The 15194-nt window shown below is 34.8% G+C and overlaps 1 protein-coding gene across 2 annotated transcripts in view; it reads right to left on the reverse strand.

Moving 5' to 3' along the window:
* Fhos (Formin homology 2 domain containing) overlaps positions 1 to 15194 on the reverse strand; it is a 792187-nt gene that overhangs the window by 619793 nt on the left and 157200 nt on the right. For both annotated transcript variants that reach the window (XM_081744509.1, XM_081744508.1), the window contains exon 4: positions 9070 to 9115. In XM_081744509.1, the coding sequence (XP_081600635.1) occupies positions 9070 to 9115 (46 nt within the window). The remainder of the gene's footprint in view (positions 1 to 9069; positions 9116 to 15194) is intronic.

Raw genomic sequence — 15194 nt, forward strand, 5'->3', positions numbered from 1 at the left:
AGCCAAATATCGAAGTGGTGTTTCCACATTTAGTAATTGGTCATCAGGTGCTACATGTTCCAAAATAATGGTCATCGAGGTCCAAGGTCAAAATACTTAAAACCTAATAACTCGAAAACGGAGCAACGTATTGAGGTGCTGTTTCCAAATCTAGTAATAGGTGATCAACTACTACATGTTCTGAAAACACTGACCATGGAGGTTAATGGTTAAATATTTAAGCCTTAATAACTTTAAACAAAACCTGTGTGACCTATTCAATTTTGTACCAAGCAGAGAAAAGTGAAGAATGAAAACATATGACTGGCTTACTTCGAGAAAGAAAGCAACGATATACATTTTAACTAGCTGCGTATTTTAAATCATTTTGTACTATTTAAATAAACAATCGGATAAATTTAACCGGCTCAGAAGTTCAATACTATTTTGTACTCTTGAGTGAGCTTTCCAAGGACCATTTTTTAAACTAACTCAGAATTTCATTTCATTTTGTAATACTCAAATTTGGATGGAGTATTTAGTTTTGTTCGAACCAGAAAAATTTGATTGGATTATTTCCTTAGGTACCAACTGGAAAAAGTGAAGGGCCATTATTCAAATAAACGAAGGAATAGAGTATTTAGTTTTTGTACGAACTAGAAAAAAAGAAGTGAAGTATGAATAAAATTTAGGTGGACTATTTTCTTTTGTACCAACTGGAAAAGAGAAGAAGAGCTACTTTAACTAGCTCATTATGTACTGTTTAAGGAAACGAAAATTGACTATTTAACTAGCTCAGAATTTATGTAAGAATAATTTCGATGTTCTACTTTTTATACCAACGAGAAAAAAATGAACTAGCTGAATATACGAAATAATAAATTTAAGTGACCTATTCAATTTTGTACTACTCAAATAAACAATGGAGTATTTAGTTTTGCACCATTTTGGAGTATTCAAATAAACAAAGGAATTATAACTTGTGTCAACTCTAAAATTAATTAAACGAAGTAATGCATTTGAAAAACCGAAGTTGAGTATTTTATACCATTTTGTATTATTTCAACAAACAAAGGAATAAGCAAAACGAAGGCATAAATATGAGTGAGACCAGAAAAAACCGAAGAAGGCCCATTTTAACTAACTGAGAATTTCTGTACCTTTTTGTACTATTTAAACAAACGATGGAGCAAATTTGAGTGGCCTGTTTTTTGTACTAACCAGAAAAATCGAAGAAGGTACCTTTATACTAGCTCAATGAACGAAAGAACAAATTTCGATGTTCTACTTTTTATACCAACGAGAAAAAAATGAACTAGCTGAATATACGAAAGAATAAATTTAAGTGACCTATTCAATTTTGTACCAATGAGAAATTTCATTTTTAACTGGTTCAGAATTTTACTACTCAAATAAACAATGGAATATTGTACCATTTTGGAGTTTTCAAATAAACAAAGGACTTTTATTTTGTGTCAACTTCAACAAACAAAAGGAAAAGCAAAAAAGGATCATTTTAACTAGTCTAATAAACGAAGGCATAAATATGAGTGAGCTATTTAATTTTGTAGCAACCAGGACTATTTTCTAACTAACTCAGAATTTCATTTCATTTTGTAATACTCAAATTTGGATGGAGTATTTAGTTTTGTTCGAACCAGAAAAATTTGATTGGATTATTTCCTTATGTACCAACTGGAAAAAGTGAAGGGTCATTAATCAAATAAACGAAGGAATAAATTTGGGTAGAATATTTAGTTTTGTACCTAGCAAAATAAGAAAAAGAATTGAAGAACGAATAAAATTTGGATGGACTATTTTCTTATGTACCAACAAAAAAAATGGAGCACCAGCGACAAAAAAGAAACCGAAGGAGGAATAAATTTGGGTGACCTAATGAGTTTTGTACTAAGCAGAAAAAAGCGAAGAATGTAAAATTTAAATAGCTCAGTATTTTTGTACTACTAAAATAAACGAAGGAATAAAACGGGGAAGGGCCATTTTATTTAATTTTGTAGTACTCAAAATATACAAAGATATAAATTTGTGTGACCCATTCAGTTTTGTACTAAGCAGAAAATTTGTTGGCTTTTTTAGAAAGACCATTTTATCTTTTTGTGCTCTACAAATAAACAGAGGAAAAGCAAAGAGAGACCATTTTATGTGCCTTTTGTAACGAAGAAACAAATTTGAAGGAGGTTCATTTTAACTAATCCTGTTGCGAGTAGATCAATATGGCATTATTGCGACTTTCATTTTCGAATACATACGGATTAAGCCACTACGGCAAAAAAATACTACTCTCTCCTTATGCATTAGAAACCCGCTAGTAGGGCGTCGATTCAGTAATCCATATTGGAGTATACCTTTTATACAACAAAACAAGCTTCTTAGCCCCACTCCAGAAATTAGAAAACAAATTCTTTCTTCTACGGTCTTCGGCATGCATTTTAGACCAAGGGCAGCAAGATTAATATTAAATAACACTTCTGCTGGATAGAAATTCGATTCTCTCGATCTTCTGCTTTATCCGGCAGCTTTACTTGGAAATTATCCACATCTAAGAAAAGAAAACGAATAGATAATTTTGAGACAGTTCCATATGAGTAAATACTGTAGTAGTAGAAACGATAGTTTTTTTAATTAAGTAGAGATAAAGAGAGAGTGTGAAAAAATGGATAATTAAATTTTAAATCATTATTATTATCATTTTAGAGGTCAAAGGGAAGAATAAATGAATTTGAGTGACATATGTACGAACAAGATATGCCATTTTATTATATTATCGTGTGCTGTTTAAACAAATGTATGGAAATGCACTACTCAAATAAACGAAGGAATTTAGTTTTGTACCGGGAAAAAAGGAGTGAAGAATAAATAAAATTTGAATGGAATATTTTCTTTTGTACCAGCTGCGAAAAGTGAAGGAATTTAGTTTTGTACCATTGTATCAATTTAAGTATTTTGTACTATTTAGTACCACCGAGAAGGTGTAGAATATTTAGTTTTGCACTAAGGCTTCTTTACTTTTGTATTAACAACTAAAAACTTTAACACATACTTGGTTGTGTGAGTTACTGTTTTTTCATTTCCCTGTGGTACAACGTAATGGTCTACTATTAGATATTTTCGGTTACATAATGGTATACAGCCATGTTTTGTTGAGCATAATGCACACTATAACGATGTGGTAGAGAATTATTTGATGGATAGATATTATCGCTTCTTTCGCTATGGGGGAACGCAGGACACTTTGGATGAGTTATTAAAGTTTTGGAATCATGTGTGCGAGTTCAGGCCAAGTATCCAGATTGCAGATTTACTTGGTTGCTTTACACGATGTGGTAAAACTGGCCTTTTTGCGGTATCTCCTGATACCTATCTGTTGGACCTCGCGGTATTTGGAAACTTGGTGAAAAAGAATAACAAATGGTATTTCTCACAATAAAGCTATACATACAGAATAATCCATTATGGCAAAAAAAAATACTACTTTCTCCTTATGCTTAGTTGGAGTAGCCTTCGATAACAAGAATTTCCAATTAATAGTGGTATTGTACTGCACTTATAATAGTCTGTAATAGTGCAGTTTATTTTTCGAATGAGAATAGGTTTTAAAGGTGTATTGTAGTCTACCAGCAATAATGATCTCTAAGAGAGTTATTAGGAAAAGATAACAATTACACCGCCATTCTGCGAACACATTTATACGATCCAATTTCTCAGATTTAAGGCTAAATTAAATGGGCAAGAGATGTACAGTATTTGGGAGATATAATTGAGCAGTACTAGGATGTGCCAATAGAAAAACATGCCTATTAACACTATTTGTAATAACGATGATTCCGTGGGTGTAGATTGTCTTAGATAGAATACAGGTAACTCTTCCATTAAAATTTACAACTATCTAATTGATTTTCTTCATTGTTCGGACAAGCGTTTACAGGGTATTGCGAGATGGGAAGCAATTATCTTTAACCACTATACTGATGAGTGGATCCAATTTTACACATCAAAGAATATTTACAGATGCTTATTGGAGTTGCCGGATAAAGCAGAAGATCGAGAGAATCGAATTTCTATCCAGCAGAAGTGTTATTTAATATTAATCTTGCTGCCCTTGGTCTAAAATGCATGCCGAAGACCGTAGAAGAAAGAATTTGTTTTCTAATTTCTGGAGTGGGGCTAAGAAGCTTGTTTTGTTGTATAAAAGGTATACTCCAATATGGATTACTGAATCGACGCCCTACTAGCGGGTTTCTAATGCTTGGTCCTCTTAAGTCTGCTCCAAATAAGCATAAGGAGAGAGTAGTATTTTTTTGCCGTAGTGGCTTAATCCGTATGTATTCGAAAATGAAAGTCGCAATAATGCCATATTGATCTACTCGCAACAGGATTGTTTCTTCGTTACAAAAGGCACATAAAATGGTCTCTCTTTGCTTTTCCTCTGTTTATTTGTAGAGCACAAAAAGATAAAATGGTCTTTCTAAAAAAGCCAACAAATTTTCTGCTTAGTACAAAACTGAATGGGTCACACAAATTTATATCTTTGTATATTTTGAGTACTACAAAATTAAATAAAATGGCCCTTCCCCGTTTTATTCCTTCGTTTATTTTAGTAGTACAAAAATACTGAGCTATTTAAATTTTACATTCTTCGCTTTTTTCTGCTTAGTACAAAACTCATTAGGTCACCCAAATTTATTCCTCCTTCGGTTTCTTTTTTGTCGCTGGTGCTCCATTTTTTTTGTTGGTACATAAGAAAATAGTCCATCCAAATTTTATTCGTTCTTCAATTCTTTTTCTTATTTTGCTAGGTACAAAACTAAATATTCTACCCAAATTTATTCCTTCGTTTATTTGATTAATGACCCTTCACTTTTTCCAGTTGGTACATAAGGAAATAATCCAATCAAATTTTTCTGGTTCGAACAAAACTAAATACTCCATCCAAATTTGAGTATTACAAAATGAAATGAAATTCTGAGTTAGTTAGAAAATAGTCCTGGTTGCTACAAAATTAAATAGCTCACTCATATTTATGCCTTCGTTTATTAGACTAGTTAAAATGATCCTTTTTTGCTTTTCCTTTTGTTTGTTGAAGTTGACACAAAATAAAAGTCCTTTGTTTATTTGAAAACTCCAAAATGGTACAATATTCCATTGTTTATTTGAGTAGTAAAATTCTGAACCAGTTAAAAATGAAATTTCTCATTGGTACAAAATTGAATAGGTCACTTAAATTTATTCTTTCGTATATTCAGCTAGTTCATTTTTTTCTCGTTGGTATAAAAAGTAGAACATCGAAATTTGTTCTTTCGTTCATTGAGCTAGTATAAAGGTACCTTCTTCGATTTTTCTGGTTAGTACAAAAAACAGGCCACTCAAATTTGCTCCATCGTTTGTTTAAATAGTACAAAAAGGTACAGAAATTCTCAGTTAGTTAAAATGGGCCTTCTTCGGTTTTTTCTGGTTAGTACAATTTTGTTCTTTCGTTAAAATACTCAGCTACAAAATTAAATAGCTCACTCATATTTATGCCTTCGTTTTGCTTATTCCTTTGTTTGTTGAAATAATACAAAATGGTATAAAATACTCAACTTCGGTTTTTCAAATGCATTACTTCGTTTAATTAATTTTAGAGTTGACACAAGTTATAATTCCTTTGTTTATTTGAATACTCCAAAATGGTGCAAAACTAAATACTCCATTGTTTATTTGAGTAGTACAAAATTGAATAGGTCACTTAAATTTATTATTTCGTATATTCAGCTAGTTCATTTTTTTCTCGTTGGTATAAAAAGTAGAACATCGAAATTATTCTTACATAAATTCTGAGCTAGTTAAATAGTCAATTTTCGTTTCCTTAAACAGTACATAATGAGCTAGTTAAAGTAGCTCTTCTTCTCTTTTCCAGTTGGTACAAAAGAAAATAGTCCACCTAAATTTTATTCATACTTCACTTCTTTTTTTCTAGTTCGTACAAAAACTAAATACTCTATTCCTTCGTTTATTTGAATAATGGCCCTTCACTTTTTCCAGTTGGTACCTAAGGAAATAATCCAATCAAATTTTTCTGGTTCGAACAAAACTAAATACTCCATCCAAATTTGAGTATTACAAAATGAAATGAAATTCTGAGTTAGTTTAAAAAATGGTCCTTGGAAAGCTCACTCAAGAGTACAAAATAGTATTGAACTTCTGAGCCGGTTAAATTTATCCGATTGTTTATTTAAATAGTACAAAATGATTTAAAATACGCAGCTAGTTAAAATGTATATCGTTGCTTTCTTTCTCGAAGTAAGCCAGTCATATGTTTTCATTCTTCACTTCTCTCTGCTTGGTACAAAACTGAATAGGTCACACAGGCTTTGTTTAAAGTTATTAAAGCTTAAATATTTGACCTTTAACCTCCATGGTCAGTGTTTTCAGAACATGTAGTAGTTGATGACGTATTCCTAGATTTGGAAACAGCACCTCAAAACGTTGCTCTGTTTAAGAGTTATTCGCGTTCGTTGGTTCATTGGGCATTCATTATTTTTGGAACTTGTAGTAGTTGGTGGTCGATTACTAAATGTGGAAACAGCATCTCAATATGTGGCTCAGTTTTCGTGTTATTAGGTTTTAAGTATGTTAACCTTTGACCTCGATGATCATTATTTTGAAACTTGTAGTACCTGATGACCAATTACCAGATTTGGAAACAGCACCTCAATACGTGGATCCATTTCCGAGTAATTAGGTTTTAAGTACTTTGACCTTTGACCTCGATGGTCATTATTTTTGGAACTTGTAGTAGATGATGACCAATTACTAAATGTGGAAACAGCACCTCAATATGTGGCTCAGTTGTCGTGTTATTAGGTTTTAAGTATGTTGACCTTTGACCTCGATGATCATTATTTTGAAACTTGTAGTAGTTGATGACCAGTTACTAGATTTGGAAACAGCACCTCAATATGTGGATCCATTTCCGAGTAATTAGGTTTTAAGTACTTTGACCTTTGACCTCGATGGTCATTATTTTTGGAACTTGTAGTAGATGATGACCAGTTACTAGATTTGGAAACAGCACCTCAATATGTGGATCCGTTTCTGAGTTATTAGGTTTTAAGTATTTTGACCTTTGACCTTGATGATCATTATTTTTGGAACTTGTAGTAGATGATGACCAGTTACTAGATTTGAAAACAGCATCTCAATATGTGGCTCAGTTTTCGTGTTATTGGGTTTTAAGTATTTTGACCTTTGACCTCGATGACCACTATTTTGGAACTTGTGGTACCTGATGACCTATTACTCAATGTGGAAACACCACCTCAATATGTGGATCCATTTTCGAGTAATTAGGTTTTAAGTATGTTGACCTTTGACCTCGATGGCCACTATTTTGGAACTTGTGGTACCTGATGACCTATTACTCAATGTGGAAACAGCACCTGAGTATGTGGCTCCGTTTTCGAGTTTTGACATTTGACCTTGATGGTCAGTACTTTTTTTGATGACCAATTGCTAAATGTGGAAACAGCACCTCGATATGTTGTTTCGTTTTCGAGTTTAACCTTTGTTCACGATGGTCAGTAGTTTGAGGACATGCTTATGTCATTTCTGTTATGTTAAAATAGGGGTTGAAAAATATGCTCATAAAAGAGAACGAGTTCACCCCTAAAATGGAGGCCTGCTATGTTATGTAGTCTTCTGCTCTTATATATGTTCGTAATCTTATGTTACCTACTATGTTAACATAGTGCTATGTGTTATCTGCTCTTCTATGTGTTATCTACTATGTTCAGAATAGGGGTTGGAAAATATGCTCATAAAAGGGAACGAGTACACCCTTGCTATGTTTCATATTCTTATGTGTTATCTGCTCTGCTGTGTGTTGCGTAGTTTTATGTGTTATCTTCTCTTCTATGTGTTCGTAATCTTATGTGTTATCTCCTATGTTAAAATAAGGGTTGAAAAAGTGCTCATAAAAGGGAACGAATTCACCCCTTAAAATGGAGGTCGTAAAAGAGAACGAGTCTTATGTGTTATCTGCTCTGCTGTGTGTTACGTAGTCTTATGTGTTATCTGTTCTTCTATGTGTTCGTAATCTTATGTGTTATCTCCTATGTTAAAATAGGGGTTGAAAAATATGTTCATAAAAGAGAATGAATACACCCTTGTTATGTTACGTACTCTTATGTGTTATCTGTTCTGCTGTATGTTACGTAGTGTTATGTGTTATCTTCTCTTCTATGTGTTCGTAATTAACATAGGAGTTGAAAAATATGCTCATAAAAGGGAACGAGTTCACCCCCTAAAATGTGCTCGTAAAAGAGAACGAGGTCACCCCCTTAAAAGTGGTCATAAAAGGGAACGAATTCACCCCTAAAATGGAGGTCGTAAAAGACCGTGGGCTCACGGTGCACGGTGGTCATTTTCTCAGTGGCTTGTGAGTTGTCCTAAGTTGAGCCAGGTCTGGCCCAGATCGATCCATTTTCTACTACTGTGTTAGTATCAATGAAAAGAAATATCTAATGTTAAAGCGCTAGTAGAAACCAGAAATCCTATGATAAACTTGGCAACGCAGGAGGGCGAAGTAAGTCATCCATTGGAGAACGTGCCGCCGTATATTTTTTGAAATTTTGTTTGTGGATCAAGAACGCGCTAGACAATGTTATTTTGCATTAGGTACCATTGTCATGAGTCACCTAGTAGCTTTCCGTTTGCAGCCATTTAAATACGCGAAAATAAATGCCGATTTTCTAAATAGCTGGAAATCGAAAGCAGATAAGTGAGTCGTGATAACGGTACCTCATGCAACATAACATTGTCTAGGGCGCTCTTGATCCACATTTTGATTATCTTTTTTTCTATTTGAAGATATCAACTAATTGCTGTAAGATTAGCAGTATTTTAATATCTCCGTTATGGTACCTCTTAAGAAATGCCCCAATGTTTGGTCGTAGCAACGGAGTTTTTCATTGTTGAAACAAATATTTTAGAAATGACAATCATTATTTTGTGATTATCTCTATTCATATTTGAATTATTAACTTTTTACAGAACAACAGGAATATTCCGCCATTTTGTCTCTGCACTTACCTTTCCTTTCCCAGCGGAATTTCGTCTCGATGCTTGGTCTGTTTCGCTGAAAGTAGAAAAAGATGGACAAAATTAAAATGAGAATAATAAACTTATCATGGATACAATTATTACTTATTCTAGAGAACATTCTACAAAGAAATTCTACAGGGTGGCCACAAAGTCTCATTACCACTATCATATGCAAATAAAATGAACAAATATTCTCCGGACTAGTAGCAGTTGTTAATGTACCATGAATTTGTGATGTTCTCATGTGATATAAAACATTAATAATAGAAGGGATCAGTCTGTGCATGGACATTATCATAGCAAAGGATAACACTTGACCAGGTATCGTGCGAAATGTGTCGGAGCAATATTGGAGTAGCATTTTGGTTCGATTTTGAGTTTAGCGTCCCTTTCAACAGCGAGACTATATGAGACGAAGACCTGCAGCTTAACATGGAATCCGAACCACGTGAGCTCTGAAGTCTACCTCTATTTTATTTTGATTCGATTTTGTGTTTAGTGTCCCTTTCAACAGCAAGACTATATTAGACGGGGACCTACAGCTTAAAAGTGGGAAATCGAACCCGGGGTTCCAACACAAAGTCGCGTATGCTATCCGCTTGTCCAGGAGTGAGTTCATACCAATATAAATATTTTAGTTATGATATTAGGAAGATGATATACATTATGACTAATGAGATATAGCCCAAAAATATTATTTTCTTAGACTTGTTTTGTCTAGCTATGAGTATAATATTATTTATAGATGAGATGTATGGGGCGTTCAGTATATTTCAATATACAACTGCCAAGTAATTATGACGTAATTATACAGACAGTCTCTTGCATACATCAATTAATACATCTTTTTTTTTTTTTAAGGTGCTCTGACTTCTTAAAGTATCAGATAGCCTGATCCTTCACAGCGGTAGTAAAGATGGCTCTGTTTACTCTTAATTACCTTGTTGTAGAAGTCAAATTCATTACAGTACGATAATTAGGGCATGAACGAGACTCTGTCAATTGAAATTAGTACTGCATATGAAAGTAGAAACAGAGGACCACTGTTTAATGGACTGAACCAGCTTCTTGCGTGGAGAAGACAGGTTACTTCGTTACTTCCGCTTACAACGATAGTGCGAGGTTCCTCAAGTTCCATTTTCTGTTCCAAACAGTTTATCTGGTAGGTAAACAAAACACATACCGGTATAGCATTCACGTTTATTAAGGAATTTTCGGTTTATTCCCAATACTGTTATTGTCAATAATACCCAATAACTCCCCCTCACTTCTTTATCTTTTGAAGTACTGTCAGTGGAAGGGCGAGGGGATTTTTCATCCCTTTTGTTCAGCGCCCTCCTGAAGTTTTCAGTCGTTATTTTGGTCAGGAGCTCATCGCGCATATGTGGTCGAAATGTTTTCTTAAAAGCTGTAGTCCTGGGATTACTGTGTAAAGAGCTTCTCGGTTTAAGTTTGCTATTACACGTAATGAAAAAAAAATCCTGATTGGAAGACTAACTTGCAATGGATGGAGAATTCTCCAACAAGCTCAGTGTTAAAATAATAAGAATAATCTAGCTGACTTAAAAAAACAACAACAACAACAAAAACAAACAAAAAAAAAAAAAAACTCGTACGTCTGAGAATATTGAGCAATTACAAGGTGTAGCCTTCACAAAACGACTTCAAATTGTATTGCCAATTGTCACATTTCAGATCAGAGCAAAGGCAATTCCAAACTGTTTTAAACCATTTTATGTTTTAGAGTAAACACACTTCTACCTGCAGTACCGTTTGATTTACTAGTCTTTAAAATGTGGTAGGTTTCATAGGGTCACCCTGTATAAAGGAAAACATGAATGAAATCTTTAAGTTTAACGTCCCACGGTTATGCCGGTTAGGCTAAAGGAGACGATGAAAATAAGAAATTAGTGAAATGAAGAAAGTGGGAGGAAACGGGAGAACCCCGAGAAAACCCACGAGCACGGTGTTTGTCCACCACAAAGTCCACACGACGCGCGCTGGGATCGAATGAGAGACCCCAAGCACCGGAGGTGAACGCTCCACTGAGCCACCGCGCCCCCGCCTGTATAAAGGAGTTTTGGTAAACTAAACGTCCTAAAAATTGAGGCTGCAAGAGAACAATGCCACTTATTGAAAAGATGAGATCTTTCAGTTTAACGTCCCACGCTTATTACGCTTGTTTGGCTAAGGGAAACAGGAGATTGAGACAAATGAATAATGAAGAAACAATTGGTGGAATGAGAAAAAAGCGAAATGAAAATTTTGAGTTTTACGTCCCACGGTTATGCTGGTTAGGCTAAAGGAGACGTTGATGATGAGAGATGAATGAAATGGTAGAATAAAGAAAGTGGGAAGAAACGGAAGAACCTGAGAAAACTCACGCACACGGTGTTTGTCCACCGCAAACTTCATATGGCTGGAGCAGCGTTTGAACCCGGGACCCCAAGCACCAGAAGTCAACGCTCTACCACTGAGCCACCGCGTCCCCTGGTGGAATGAGAATGTGGAAGGAAACGGGAGTATCCCGAGAAAGCCCACGGACACAGTGTTTGTCCACCACAAATTTACTTGGACGGAGATCGAACCAGGGTACCACGCACCAGAGGTCCCAAGCCGTGTCACCGAACCACCGTGTCATGTCACTTATTGAGATTATACTGATACTGAATTATTTTCTAGGTATATTCACTTAATGCTGATGACGTCAATCTGATAAGGAACGATATGACGACAATAGGAAGAAATTCGGATTTTTTAAATTAAACGCTTGCAGGGACATGAATTTAGAAGTAAATGCTGGGAAGTAAATGCATGGAAATTCGCCGTCACTGTAATAATATAAATTACGGATATGTTAAAATATCAGATAATGCTTTCGACAAAGTAGACACTTTCAAATATCTAGGATCAATATTAACAGCCCAAAACTAAAAAAAAAAAAAAAAAAAAAAAAAAAAAAAAAAAAAAGTCAACTGAAAGGAGGTAATTGGTGTTATGCTCAGTCCAAACTCTTTTGCCTTCGGGAACACTGTTGAAGAATTTGAAGTTTAAAATATATAAAACGATAATTGTGCCTGTTGAGCTGTATGGTTACAAAACATGATCCCTTACTTTGAGGGAAGAACGCACGCTGAAAGTGCTTGAGAATAAAATTCTGAGGCGAATACTTGGACCCAAGAGGGATTAGAATGGTAAATGTCGAAAATTTCATAACTAGGAACTGCATAATTTAGTCTGTTTAACTAATATTATGTGGACAGGTCATGTAGCAAGAATAGAAGAGAGTACGAACGGTTTCGAAGTTTTAATTTTAAATCCAATCGAAAAACGACCATTAGGAAGACCTAAACGCAGATGGGAGGACAACATTGAGATGAATCTCACAGAAATAAGAATACAAAGTAGAAACTGGATCCTGTTAGCTAAGGATAGAAGTGAGTGCAGCTTTTGTGAAGGCGGTATTGAACCTCCTGCCAGTCTTGGGAAGTAACGTAACGCAAGTAACGCGTTACTTGTAACACGTTACTTTTTAAGTAACGTTTCCTAGTAACACGTTACATTTTTTCCAAAGTAACTGTAACGGTAATGCGTTACAAAATTTTAAGTAACGTACCTAGTTTGCGTTACTTTTCTCACGTTACATTTCGAATGAGTAACTATAATATATGTATATTTTTTTCGGAAACAAATGTTTCTTTCCTCTAAGTGAATTTCCCAGAATGAAGCAATGAACTACGTGTGGCAGTGACCGAACGTCACGGACACACAGAGAAACGTAAGTTCGTAGTGCCACTTGCCGTTTTTGGAAGATGAGGACAGCCTCAGGGAAATCACGTGTACTGATTGCAAGCACCTGGAAGATCTTGTCGTAGATTTTGACAGCTCCAAATCAATACATTCAGTGAGTGAACTAGGAGTGCAATGATACCGGTGGTCTATTTTACCTTGATTGGTGTTGTTTTTATAAAGATGGAAAACGAAAATATTTTACCGTTCGAACAATTGAAAGAATACTTTTTTCTTGAGAGCTGAGGATGATGGTGGACATAATTTAAAAGTAAAGTGTCTGAAGTGCCCCGGAGGAAAATTTTTATCAACAAGTAGCGTGCCATAATTAACGATATACAGTAACGGGTTAATATGAATAAACTGTGTTCTGATGAGCAGGCTACTTCATTACTAGAAAACAGTTTGCTGATGGTATACAATATTGGAATTCTTTCAGATCAGTTTGCTTATCCTAGAGTCCCGTTGATTATAGAGTTTGAAACTAACTTTAAAAAGCATGTATCGATTTTAGAGTTACTGGCAAGTTTTGATTCACCCCCAGTTCATGTGTTCTCACTTTATTAGTTGTAGTGTAATGTTTCTCTATATTCTGTATTATTAATTTTACATAACATCATTTTTATTATTATATAATCAGTTTAGCAGAATAATAATAAGCAACCATTTTTTCTAACGCATAGGGATGAGCACGATTCAAGCTAAAACTCGACTCGAATTCAAGTCGAGTTTCGAGTCAAGTCAAAGGTAATATTCCCGAGTCGAGTTCCGAGCCGATTTAATTTTTTGCGTCGAGTTTGATAAATGGCTCGTTCGTTTTAACTCGCCTTGAAATCATGGCCTGATTACACTGGAAAGCGAAAGCCATGAGAAACGTTAGCTAAGCAGTAATATGCAGTAATAGTGTTGCTCACGAGAGGGGACACTGCTCGCATCTCGTCTCGTCTCGATAGCGAGACCACAAGAGATTTTTTATAACAAGCTCAGCTCGGCGCGGCTCAACTGAGAAGATGGCTCCAGCTGACTTGGTTGGGATGAGCCAACTGCTCGGTTTGGCTCAACTGATCCGAGGGCTCTAGCCGAGTCGGTTGGGTGAGCTGTTGGCTCGGCTCACTTCTCGGTTTGGGTTGATAGTGAATGAGCTGTGAGCCGAGCTGCTCGAGTCGTTGATAATTCTAAACCCGGGTCGAGCAATTTTGAAGATATTTGGCCAGTGCCCTATAAGTTTTAACAGTGTTTGGCTCGAACCGGAATACTCAACCTAAACCCTCAACCCAAATTCAGAAGCTCGTAAACAATGTCCTTGATTCCTAGACTTCACGACTACCAAGGTTGGCAGTCAACTACCGTAGTTTTTTAGTATTCAAATACAAACCACTTATCTTCCATGTTTATATACAGTGTTGCTATAATTAATAATAATAATAATAATAATAATAATAATAATAATAATAATAATAATAATAATAATAATAATAATAATAATAATAATAATAATAAGTTGTAGTAGTAGTAGTGTCATTGATAATAATTACATTTTCTACTCGAGAGAGTACTCGAAACTACAGACCGGATTTGGCTCGACTCGACTCGAAACTCGACCCCAATTTGAGTCAAGTTGGAGGAAATTTTTCGAGCCGAGTTCTCGGGTCGAGCTCAAAGATGTTTGCTTCTAGTCGAATCGAGTTTCAATAAAAACTCGCTCATGCCCATCCCTACGAGTAACGCAGTATGGCATTTTTTCAATGTTAAAACGTTATATGAAAATGTTCATATATCAAGTAAAAATTTGTCCTTGTATTTACATAAAGCGATTCAGAACGTATAATAATAATAATAATAATAATAATAATAATAATAATAGTAATAATAATAATAATAATAATAATAATAATAATAATAATAATAATAATAATAATAATAATAATAATAATAATAATAATAATAATAATAGCCGTAGTAATAGTAGTATGGAAAATTGAAGTAATTTTTTTTTTACATATTTAAAGTTTCGGACCTAAAAGTAACGCGTTAGTAACGCGTTACTTTCGAAGTAAAGTAACAGTTACTTTCTTGGGGCAAGTAACGCGTTACTAACGCGTTACATTTTAAGAGAAAGTAAAGTAACTTGTAACGCGTTACATTTTTACAAGTAACTTACCCAACACTGCCTCCTGCTTCACATGCTAAACATTACAACTCCTTCATACTCAAAATATCGTACAACAAAGCCTTATATGTGAAAACTCTTCTACTCAAGTAATAGGATTAAATCATATCAAGGTTAGATTATAGCATACGTTTGAAATCAGGGTTTATTCTAG

Source organism: Thermobia domestica, chromosome 17 (genome assembly GCF_964235325.1).
Source record: "Thermobia domestica chromosome 17, izTheDome1.hap1.1, whole genome shotgun sequence".
In the NCBI taxonomy this organism is placed as follows: Eukaryota; Metazoa; Arthropoda; class Insecta; order Zygentoma; family Lepismatidae; genus Thermobia; species Thermobia domestica.